The 12365-nt window shown below is 37.0% G+C and overlaps 1 protein-coding gene across 1 annotated transcript in view; it reads left to right on the top strand.

The window, feature by feature from the left end:
* ATRN (attractin) overlaps nt 1-12365 on the top strand; it is a 144538-nt gene that overhangs the window by 110228 nt on the left and 21945 nt on the right. Inside the window, exon 25 of the mRNA XM_039863851.1 lies at nt 6297-6358. Within this exon, the coding sequence (XP_039719785.1) occupies nt 6297-6358 (62 nt within the window). The remainder of the gene's footprint in view (nt 1-6296; nt 6359-12365) is intronic.

The raw sequence follows: 12365 nt of genomic DNA, 5'->3' as shown, positions 1-12365 counted from the left end.
CTTGTACTACCTTGTGATTTTCATCATGATCATTATTTATTATTCCTTCTTCTTAAAGTCTCCTTTCCTGCTTTTCACATGCAGCTTTGGCTACTTCTTCTCAGCTCTTCAGTGACATCATTCCCTTGGGTTTCCTCTGGACCCTTTCTCCCTGGATAGTCTCATCCACATCCTCTATAAACACCACCTATGGCTGGGATGCATAAATCTTCGTCTCTGGCAGACCTCTTTCCTGAGCTCTCCATAGCCAGGACCCACTAGACTTTCTTTAACATCCATTCACTCAACAGACTTTCCAGCCCAGAGCAGCAGCCATGAACAGACAGCAGGAGCTATGTCAGATGCTAGCTGATGGGGCTGTGCCCCCATACTCTTGAGGAGAGTATCCCATGTCGCCTGAATCTGAGTGAGGAGGGAGGGGCAACATCAGAGATGAGTCCTAAGGAACATGAAGTTAGGAGGTGGTGATGTTTGGAGTGGGAAAAGGGTGTGTGTCCAATCACTCTCAAGAACTACCAGTTTAGTAGAGCTGAAGTGACAGCCCTGTGAGTAAGATGCTAGAGAGCTAGGCAGAGGCTATTATCGATTGGAAGTTTTAGCTGAGGAGTTTAGCCTGAAAACCACTGAGTCACTGAAATACTTAAAGCCAAAAAGTGACCAAAGATCCATGTTTTTGAAAGACCCTCTGGCAGCAGTTGGGAGAATGGATTGGAAGGAGCCAGGCCCAAGTTGGGGAATCCAGGGGGAATTCATGCGTAGAAACCCGGGGGAGGAGTCTATCTGATGAGCCCTTAGGCATATCCCATAGCAACTTCCTTTCCTTGCCTTTGCTTCCACAGCCATAGACTTATCTGGTTTCTCACTCTGCAAAGATTTCCTTAAGGGCAAGGACAGTGTTTTATATTTCTGTGTCCTGGGTGTCGTGCATAGTGTTAATCAGTTGTAGACACTATAAATATGCGATAGGTTCATGCGTAGTTGTAGGTACAAGAGCTTTAGGGTTGGTACCAGAACGTTGTTCTTTTTTGCAGCTTTTTAACTTTTATAAAGGTAGGGACAGCTTTTTCTGATATTGTCAGAATGATTGCTGACCAGTGGTAAGTAGCCAGCTGGGGTTGGAGACCAAGAATTTGTCATCCCAGTCTACACAATGTGGTATTAAGAGGACTGAATTGTTCTAGGTTGGAATTTTGTCAAAAGAGTTGAGAGGTAGAAGAAAAGAAAGGGAGGAAGACATGAACATCCTTGATTTTACAGAGAGGGTAATTAGGAGATACTGTATATATTGAAATATTTAAGAATGAAGTGATAGGATTTGCTTCAAAATAATATCATGAGGAAAATGAATATAGATGAAACAAGATTGGTTACGAGTTGGTAATTATTAGAGCTGAGTTCATTATACTATTCTCTCTACTTTTTAAATAGTTTAATATTTTCCATTATAAAAAATGAAAAAAGATAACATGGGTGATAGAATAAGAAATAAAGGTCCAACTATATTACTTACCTTCCTAAAGGTAGTTTCCTAAAGGTAGCCTCAGCTGGGCCTGCCACCTAGGAAGTATCTCGGAACTGACCTTCTGTTTTACTTTTCAGGAAGCACACAACATTGTACTAAGGTTTTACCAGTTATTGGCCACTGTTGGGCAATCTCTAGGACAGTCAGGCATCAGGGGCAAAACTTCTGTAGCCCAACACACCTGAAAATGGCAGAGGGAGCTACTGAGAGCTATTGACTTCACCCCAAACAGAGGTGCATCAGAGGCCCGAAGACTTCTTCCCATGGGCTGTGAGGCCTGGGAAGCTACTGCCCATGGCTGTACTGTCTCCTGCAGCTGTTGTGGGTAATAGGCACATCTTCTGCCTGTATCCATTTCCTGTCTCTGTTGGCATCTTTCTGTCACCATCACCCTCAGGGAAATGATATAGAATTTACCAGAGGCACAGAGAACAGTGATTTAACTATACTGGAGGATGGGAGAGGGGATGAGGGCTTAAATCACCTTCTATTATAGTAGGAAGTCAGCAGGTGATGCCTAAAATGGCTAACTGAAGAAATAACAACAAAAAAACTAGTGATAAAAAAGTAACCCCCCATAAGAACTAAAAAGAATTTTAATTAAAGGTGGAGCCCTCTGGAGAAATGAGGAGAGGAGAGCAGGATTCAATTAGCCCTTTGGTACTTGTTGATATTTCAACAAAGTGTATGTAGTTCTTAATGCTTTTAAAATTATTAGTGAACATGATAAAATGGAAGAGGAATTCTGGAGAGTGGTGTAAAGGAATGGCTGAAAGGAAACTCGGGGAAGAAAGCACAGAGCAGTATTGAGGTGGGAGGCTGGGAGTGGATAGATGGTGAGTTTTAGCTTGCATGTCAGGAATGAGTGGCTCAGTGGTATTCACCAGCCTGGAGGCTCTGACCAGAGCTTGGGTATGCAGTTTCTGTGCCAAACCAGCATTAGGTGGGTGGTGTGTGAGGCCAGGTGATGGGCACTAGGATCCAGTCCAGGGCCCGTGGTCTCAATGTAGAGTTTCATATAGAACTTCGGGGGTTTTTTTGTTTGTTTTGTTTTAAAGTTATTTTGTGTCATAGCAGAACTCAAGGAGGTGTCAGCACTAGACCTAGGTTAGAATATGCTCAGCCGGTGTTCACAGAATCTTCTGTCCTTGGCATAGCTGAGGCCTGAGTGGAAAGTTGTTCGTAGACAGGCCTAAATTCTTAAGAGAGGACTCATTCCTCTTCTGGCTTCCAGCCTTGCAGTGTCCAAGACTACATGCAAGATTGGCATGGTGAAGCCAGGAGCCCGGCTGGCAGCCATGGCCACTTAGGCCCTTTCTGGTCCTGATGTGAGATCTTCAGCATCTGCAGAGCCTGGCCTCTTAAGGAGAATTGAGGAGCAAAGGGCTCGTAGTCTCAGTGGGCTCCCAGACCAGGTGGAGCTGAGCCCTGGTGGAGCTGCTGGTCTCAGGGTGCCATGGGAGCAGCCTACAGAAATTCTCCCAGGCACACACAGATCTTGGGTTTTCTCAGAGCCTGATGGGTGCTGCCTCAAAGCCAGGAAGCTTCACCTCACAAGGTGGCCAATTGTCCTTTCCCATCATTCCCCTGTCTTGCATGCTCATAGCAATAAAGATCGTTCTTGGTGGAGAAGATAAAGGCAAATTTCCTCTTTCATACCTTCTATATTAAACTGTGGTCTGACCCTAGTCATTTCAGTATTCATCCATTCATTCACTTAAGTTTTTGGGTACCTACTTTGTGGGTTGCACATACTGGATGCACAATACAAATGTTAAAAAAATTTGTGGTAGTTAAGTAAGAAATGTCTTATTTTTCTTATTTTTCGAGTATACTTGGGCTCAGCCTCTACTCACCATAGTTGATGAGAAATTCATTCTTAGCCTGTTTTTACAGAGCCCTATCTCCTCCTCTCAGTGACATGTAGAAACCTTAGGGCTTAACTGAGACCAGAGATATGGGGAAGGCCCTCCATTCTGCATTCACTGACTGCTGCCTCCCAGTGCTCTGGCCCATGGCCATGAGGTTTGAAGGCACCTGTCCTCACTCCCACGTGTGAGTGGCTTGGGCACAGAAGAATCACAGAGGCTCCGAGGACCCCTCCCCTCCCACAGGAGATCAGCGCACAAATGGAATCCTTCACTTCAGATTTTTCTTCTCAGCATGATTTAAAAATACTCCAGAGTATTTTGTAATCCTATTCAGAGTATTTTGAAGGACTTAATTAAGTCTTTATCCTTCATCTCTCTTCGGTTTATAATCCTTCCAAGTCTTCGTTTGTCAATGGTTTTGTTTGATCAGTTCTCCAACAGCATTTTCACTAAAATCTTGTCTTTTACAAAATTGATTTTGCAGTTGGCTTGCATCATCTGACAGTTTGTGAGTAGGGACTGCCCAATTCATGCTTGTTGCCCCAGTGTAATTTTTATTAGCACTCCCCTTCACTCAGCATTCTTAGTTTGGATAATAAGTTCATCACCCTATCAACTAAATATTAATAAGCAAAGACTGACACAGCGGGCGGGGTGTTAAGCAGGGCTAAATGTTACTTAGTCGTCAGTCTATTCATAAACATTTTTACATTATGACTTTTACTTCCCTAGGAAACATTGTCACTGTAGGGACTTAGATGATTAACATGCAACAAAAGAGGACCCTTTTTAGAGTAATGTAAGTCTTGGAGACCAACCACACTGGCAGCCAGTTTATATAGGTTTGTATGATTTTAAATTGGACATGAATGTGGTGTAGCCCTGTTTCACCAAGAAGCCATGCTAATGGTTGGGATCCCAATGTTGGGAGAGCTGCCTGGAGGAGTATTATGTGGCACAGGTCACAGAGACACCTGATAGGTCCTCAGAAGGTGCCATTGGCATTCAAACTTTTTGGCATCTCACAATAAGTAAAAACATCTCACAGATTTCTTCAAGTCTAAACACTGAGGACATCCTAATGTTTTAAAAAGTTAAGCTCTATAAACAGAATTGAATGGACTAGAGCCTGTTTCCTTCTCCTTTATGTGTTGTAACTTGGAGTCTTCATTCCTCAAGGTTGAATAACTTTGTTTATTGTCCTTCTCCAGTCTTATTAAAAAGTTTTTGAGGGGAGGGGGGCTGGGAGAATGGGGTGAAAGGTTAAACAAGTACAAATTAGTAGTTGATAGTAGTTGATAGTTGGTCATGGGGAGCATGGAAGAGGGAACGTAGTTAACATTAATATGATGGCTAAGTGCAGGTCCAGGGGAGGGAGGGAGCAATTGGGATCGTTTTATGACACTATAGATGTCTAAACAATGTACTATATACTTGAAACTAATTTAAATAAATTTATTTTTTACAAAAAAGCTTTTATGTGAGGACTGTAGTCATATTCTCAGGAGCCTCCTTATTTAGGACTGGTTACTGTAATAAATGAAGGAAAAGCAAGGAATGTGGATTTCTTTATCTGTGATATGTTATCTTTGTATTTCTAATTATAAGTGGTGGCTAAAGGGAAGACACAAAATCTTCAAATTATAAGACCCATAATATTCTGTGGCCTAAATAGGTAGTATTGGTACTTTATTTATGGAATATCAAAAAGAAAAGACCATCAAAAAGGCAAACAGTGGAAACCTCTTCTGCCTCTCCGAGTCTGGCTGTAAAAAGAATGCAAAGCATTAAATTGTTATGATGCTGGGGCCTGGGCGTAGCACTTTTACCACAGGATGGGAGTTGCTGCCTGACAAATATAGGTAGGCGGGTGGGGTTAGGAAAAGATGCTAATCATTTACTTCTCTGATTCTGGTCGTATTTGTCTGTACTGGAACAGTTGTCACCTTATTCAGTAATTGTTTCATCCATAGTATCATTCTCTCTCCAAAGAGGGCTGTGTTTTCTTTCTTTCTTTCTTTCTTTTTTTTTTTTAAAAGGAATACACCATAACATCTGGCTAAGACTACATGTATAGTAGATAATAATTATAAGGATACAGTTGTCATACTTAGTAATAAATCCTGCAAATTTTTTATATCCTAATATCTTTGAAATCAAGATGAATCTTACAGTCAGTTTTAAAAGCATTTAGGAATTTTTTATATTCTTGATTTAAAAACTATTAACTGTACAATGAAGTTATTTAAGTTCTAGCTTATGTTACATTGAATGTCAGGTGATATTCAATTTAGTAAAATTGAGACGCAGTTAAACAAAAGGACAATATCTTGAAGCGAGTACACATTGAGCACATAAATGTCCAAGTAATGAAGGACACAAGGTGAAGCTGCCCACCTTGTCATAGACCAAGAATTGGAATCTGAAGCAAACCAGGAGAGTATTTTGTCTGAATAAAGCACAAAGAGGTAGCAGGCAAACTGGCTTGCCTGTCATTAGGATTTTCACATAGGAGTCTGACGTCAGACTCTTCAAGGTCAGGCTCTAAGAACTTAGATATGGTGTCATGAGCAGAGGGGCGCTGGAGGAGGTGTTCGAAGCCTCATTTAACGTCGTTGATGAATTCTGTGACTTGAAGCAAAACAAGGTGTAACAAAACCAATTTTACCATAGGCTAATTGATATATAAACAAGAGTTAAGTTCTTACGGCTATAAGGTTGGCAGTTAACCAAGAAAAAAAACTAACAAAATGAGATACTTTTCCTCAAGTGAAAAAAATTTTGTTAATCTTTTCTTTAAAATTTAAAGTATGTCTTTCAGCTTAACTCTTGAACCGAGAAGGCTGAGTTAATGGTGCTATTTTGTAACCCGCCTAACCTCACTACCTGTTTTTCTATCACAGATTGCCTTCTCCCAGCACAGCAATTTTATGGACCTGGTACAGTTCTTCGTGACTTTCTTCAGGTAATTTCACTTATACAAACTATAACTGTTCTTTAATTCAGGCACTTAATTCCATTCATTATCAGCTCATAAAGATAAATGAATAATCCTATATTTGCACAACAGATCAAACTAATTGTATTTATATTCCTGAAAAATTACATGTCAGTAGTATAAATTCATTCTAATCTGATAAAATGAAAACATGAACTTTGTATGTTCTGAATTTTTGAGGCAGCTTTTCATGTACCTATACTAAAACGTAAATAATTTGGCTCTTCGTGTGGGGTCTGGGGTTGAAGCAACAATTAATAATGATTACTGGTGTGTGCTACATATATGCTTCCTCTTGTTCAAGAGATGAGTCAGGTGATTATACAGAGTTTTAAAGCTATAATGACTTGTTAGGCCCCTAGGATTACTTTTATTATTATAGGATTTTTCCAGTTTAATTTTATTTTTATGAAAATAATATATACACATAACTGGAGAACACAAGTGCTACAGTGTTTATGAGAGGAAGTAGCAGCATCCTGCCCCCACCTTCCCAACCCTCTCCTCCCCAATTTAAATTGTTTTAGCTATGTTTTGCTTCTCCGTGCTTACACTATTTCTTGATTTTTCAGTTCTGTTATCTTTTGATGTTCTACTGTAGAAAATGAGGATTTATTATCTTATGTTACCTCACCCGACAACTCTCCCACACCCCAAACATAAAATCTCCTTCCTTCCCCTCAATGCTTGGCTAAATCAGTCATCTTTCTTTATATAATTATGACCAGAAAACTCCTATTCACAGCTGAAGTGAACTATGATTATATTTCCCCATTTTTTGGATGAGGGATCACTGTTTGCTTATTCTAAATGTATTTGCCATAGTTTTTTTTTTTTTTTTTTTTAATGGTTTTCTGTGTAGCTACCCTTGATTTATTTATTACGTACTCTGACAGAACTGAAAAATCTCCCAGTTTGGTCAAACACAAGCAGGTGCTCTCCATTTTAGTTTCCTTTGGAGCTGTCTGCCCTAGAACCCTCCAGACTGCTGCTCCCAGGTACACTAGTTCTTGAGGCCTGCTGTACAGCTGTCATGTTGGGAGTTTCCATTGCCTTTGTTTCACATCGAAATTTCTGTTTCCCAGATCTTATGTCTTCATCTCCCTCTTTATTCCCTCCTTTTATTGATCCACAATCTCCAGTAGGTTTTTGAGAACAGGTTCAGGGGAAACTTTTCTGTTACCTTCCTTGTCTGGAAAATGTCTTAATTTTACCCTCATGGTTAATTGAAAGATTGAATACAGAATTCTAGGTTGGAAATCATTTTCTCTTAGAATTTGAAAGGCATTATGCTGTTTTTTTCTGGCTTCCAGTATTAATATTGAAAAGGCTAATACCATTATAATTCTCACTCTTTGTATGGAATCTATTTTCTCTCCTTGGAAAATTACATCAAAGAATAATATAAAATTACAGGAACACTTAAAAATCATACATGCCTAGCCCAACGAATTATTGCAAATTGAACATACTCATGTAACTACTACCCAGAACAGGAGATATAATATTACCAGTACCTTAGAAGCTCCCTTGTATTTCCATCAAGCACAACCCCCTCACACTTCCCCAAAGGTAATTATTTACCTGACTTCTAAAACAAACCATATATTGCATTTGCCTATATTAAAAATTTATATAAATTAAATCACTTAAAACAGAAATTTTAAAACAATTTGAACTGGATAATGAAGAAAATATTATGAACTTGTAGGATGCTGTTAAAGTTGTACTTAGAGAGTGTAGCTTTAAATCTGTAATTCTGAATCTTAGCTGCCTTGTAGAAGTACTTGGGGGAACTTTTGATGCCCAAGCCATATCCCAAACCAGTTACATCAGAATCTCTGGGGATGGGACTCAAGCATTTGAATCCCAGCTGATTCCAATATGCAGCTGAGGTTGAGAATCACTGCTTTATAAAGATATATACTGCAAAGGGAAAAATACCCCGTTCAGTAAATCAGAAAAAGAACTAATTAAACCTAAAGAGAATAGAAGGAATGACTATAAATAGAGCAAAATTGATGATTTAAGGGAAGAAATACAATAGAGAGGATTGAAAGAACCACAAATTAGATTTTTAATAAGAATAAGAATAATGTTGATAAGCCCCTGGCAAGTTTGACCAAGAAAAAAAGCGAGAAGGTATAAATAATGTCAAAAATAAAGAAGGGCATTACTCCAAATCCTGCAGACATTTTTTTCTCCAGAAGAGTACTTTATGAACAACATCATGAGAATAAATTTGAAGATGGAGCAGATGGTACGGAACAATTTTAAAAAACTTATACAATTTACCAAAACTGACACACAAGAAATAGGAAATCTAAATAGTCCTGTATCTGTTTTAAAACACAATACATAATTTAAAATTTTCCCGCAAAGATAACTGTAGGCCCAAGTAGCTTCATTGGTAACTTATACCCTTTTAAGGAAGAAATAATATCGATGTTAACCAAATCTTGTAGAGAATAGAAAAAGAAGGTATACTCCCCAACTCATTTTATGAATTTAGCACAACCTGACAAGAATATTTTGAGAAATGAACTTCTTCATGAAGGAGGAAGCAAAAATCTACCAGTAATATAAAAAGACTACTACATCATAACTCAGTTGGGTTTATTCCAGGAATTTCAAGGTTGATTTAGCATCAGAAAGTCAATCAATGTAATTGATGTTAATTGCATAAAGGAGGGGAAGAATATGATCATGTTAATCAATGGGAGAAAACATTTCATAAGATTTAATATCATTCATTTAAAAATCTTAGGAAACTAGGACTAGAAAGAACCTTCTTTAAATCTGATCAAGGAACAATATATAAAGCCAACCATATTATTAATGGTAAAATGTTTGAAGCTTTTCCTTTGAATTTGGGAACAAAACAAAGATGCCACTGTCACTTAATTTCATTCCACATTGTGATAGAGGTTCTAGCCAATATGGTAAGATAGGAATAATAAATAAAATACATAAGAATTGGAAAAGGAAAAATCATCACTACAACATGATTATATTCATAGAAATTAAAAATAATCTAGAGGTAAAGTGTTAAAATTAATAGGTGAATTCAGCAAAGCTGCTAATTACAAGAGCAATATTAAAAAATCTGTTCTATGTTGTTCGGAGGCATACATCTTTTGCAGCTCTTACTAGTAAGGGTAGATGCTGGCATGAAAACCATACAATTATATTTCCCATAGAAGGCCATAAGGTACCCTCCTCTGCTCTCTGCCATGAAAGAAATCACTTCCTTAGTGATGCTGGGGAACAGGTAGCCTCGTGTCAAGAATCCTCTACATACTGACAGGCTCGCTTCTACCTGCTGTAAACTGATGTGGTTGAGAAAGAGAGTTGTCACACTACCAAATTATACTTTTTGATATAAAGCTCACTTGTAATAGGTTTTTTGTTTGTTTTGTTTTTACTTCGGTTGCTAGTGTATTTTGTTCCTAAACGTGTAGGAGACCCAGCATCCTGTATAGCCTTTAATTAGTTTATGGATAGTGATATCTTTACCGAGAAGCAACTCATTGCATCTCTTGCAATCTCGGAGGGAGATAAGAATTCTAATAAAAGTATACTTTAGTATTTCTAGGGGAGAAAATCAATTATATTTCTATATTTCACCAACAGAAATAAAATTTACATATATTTTTGCTACTTTGATAAATAAAATTGCTTAAAATTACCTTACATCTAGATCAAGAAAGAATGACCAAGAAAAAATGGAAGGTGGGGAGACAGTTCACTAGCTCTCCCAGATGATGAGCGTTTTGTTGAGCTACAGTGATTAGTGTGGCACTGACACAAAATCAGGGTGACTAGTGGAACATAATACATAACCAAAGAAACAAAGTTTAAAAGGCTCAAATTTGTTTTAAGTGATAAAAAATTAAATGGAAATAAAAAGTAGATAGTAACAAACAAGAAGCTAAAAAATCACTATAGACTTAATGGTCACTAGTCACATGTAACATTTGAGTGCTTGAAATGTAGCTAGTGCGACTGAGAAACTGAATTTTTCATTTTAGTTAATTTTAACTAATTTAAATATAATTTAAAAATTGATACTTGATTCAGTTATCAGAAAACTTGTATTTTTAGAACAACCTTGATATGTGAATCTACTTTTTCAAATGTGAATTTTATGAAATCTAAATACAGATAAAATATTTCCTGATAAAAATCTAGTGTTCAAATTGAAATAAACGTACCTATAACATAAAATACACACTGGATTCTGATGACTTAGTAGAAAATAAGAATGTAAACTATCTCAATAATTTTTATATTGGTCACATGTTCAAATGGTGTTTTGGCTATCTTGCATTAAATAAAACTTATTAAAGTTAATTTTACCTGTTTCTTTTTACTTTTTTAATGTGGCTACTAGAACATTTCAGATTACATATGTGGCTCACATTTAATGTCTATTAAACAATGATATAGATAATACAAAGGGGAAAAGTTTGTAGAGACAACATACAAAGCAAAAATATTATCTCTTCATTCAGACTTTTTAAAGTGGAAAATTAGCATGAAGACAAAAATGCTTATAAAATACTAAAAGTAATTTATGTTCGTAGTACAACTTCAAACAACATAAAAATAAAGTAAAAATTGAAACTTCCCCTAATTCTACTCTTTAGAAATTACCATTGTTAATATTTTGTTTATGTTTCCATACTTTTTTCTCTGTATACACTGCATATAAATTATGGTTTTTCTGATTCTTCGATTTATAAAATGGGTTGTCTCCAAGTTCTGTAACTTGCTTTTTTCACTCAGTATTCTGTGGTTTTTCCCATGTGGAAGTTTAAAACAGCTTTTCCCATAGTATGAGTTCAATATTTTATTAAACCATTCCTCTTTTGACTGACTTAGATTATCCTCAATTTTTGTTGCATATGTCTGCATTTTTCTATAAATATTCTCTCTGAGATTTTTTTAATTCTGTAATTACTATATCAAAATGTGAAAACACTGCCAGATGGTCCCTCAGAACAGTTGCATGAATTTGCTCTCTTACAGCAGGAATGCACTATCTCTTACTATTTCTGCCTATCTCTCTTATGACTGCTATGATTATTTCTCAGCAACCCTAGAAATTGTTATTATTTTTAATTTTGCTAATCTGGGAGTTATCATTGGTATCTTGTTTTCATTTGGATTTCTTTTATTATGTTTACTGATCTCTTAGAGCCCTCATTTTGAATTACCTGTTTATATCCTATGTTTGCATTTCTTTTGGTATATTTGCCTTTTTCTTACTGAAATTTAGGACCTCATTATATTTTATGACTATTTCCGTGTGTATGGCTTTAATTGTTTGTCTTTTCTGGTATTTTTCACTAAGCAGGTCTGTTAGTCTTTTCCTACATTTTCTTCATGAGTATTTTATTTCTTGTTTTTTCATGTTTAAGTCTTCCTTTATCCATATGAAATCTCTTTGAATATGGCTTTACTTTTTTTCCAAATGGATAGACTTAAGAAACTTGTCAATGAATCAAGGCAGACTATTAATTACCTCAACTCCAAGGCCACACCACTCACGGGAATTGACTCATAATTTTATTTCTTCAGAGTATGCCCAGTTCAGCTCGTTGGAGCTGATTTGGGACCCAGAGCCTCTGTCCCAAATGATACAATGCCAGCACTATGGAATGCTGGGAATTTGATGCATTTTCTTCCCATTTACAAGGAAATCGCTTCCTTCCACAGATATGTAGATTTCAGAAGGAAACTACTCTCTCTCATGTGACCACAGAAATATTAAAACCCTAAGATCTCTTTTCACTCTTCCTAACACTTTTTTATTCTGCTTAGTGCGAAGCAGCCAGGACTCACTGACACCATCCATCCTTCATGGTTCTTCCAGAGTTGGGCCAAAGATATCCTTATATTCTTGAAAATTTAATGTTTTATGAATCTTTGCCCTGTGACTTCTACAAATTATGAGTCCTTCTAAGATAAT

Source organism: Pteropus medius, unplaced genomic scaffold, assembly GCF_902729225.1.
Source record: "Pteropus medius unplaced genomic scaffold, Ma_sr-lr_union100, whole genome shotgun sequence".
In the NCBI taxonomy this organism is placed as follows: domain Eukaryota; kingdom Metazoa; phylum Chordata; class Mammalia; order Chiroptera; family Pteropodidae; genus Pteropus; species Pteropus medius.
Note: the sequence above shows the minus strand (reverse complement) of the source record. Positions and strands in the feature narration are given on the sequence as shown.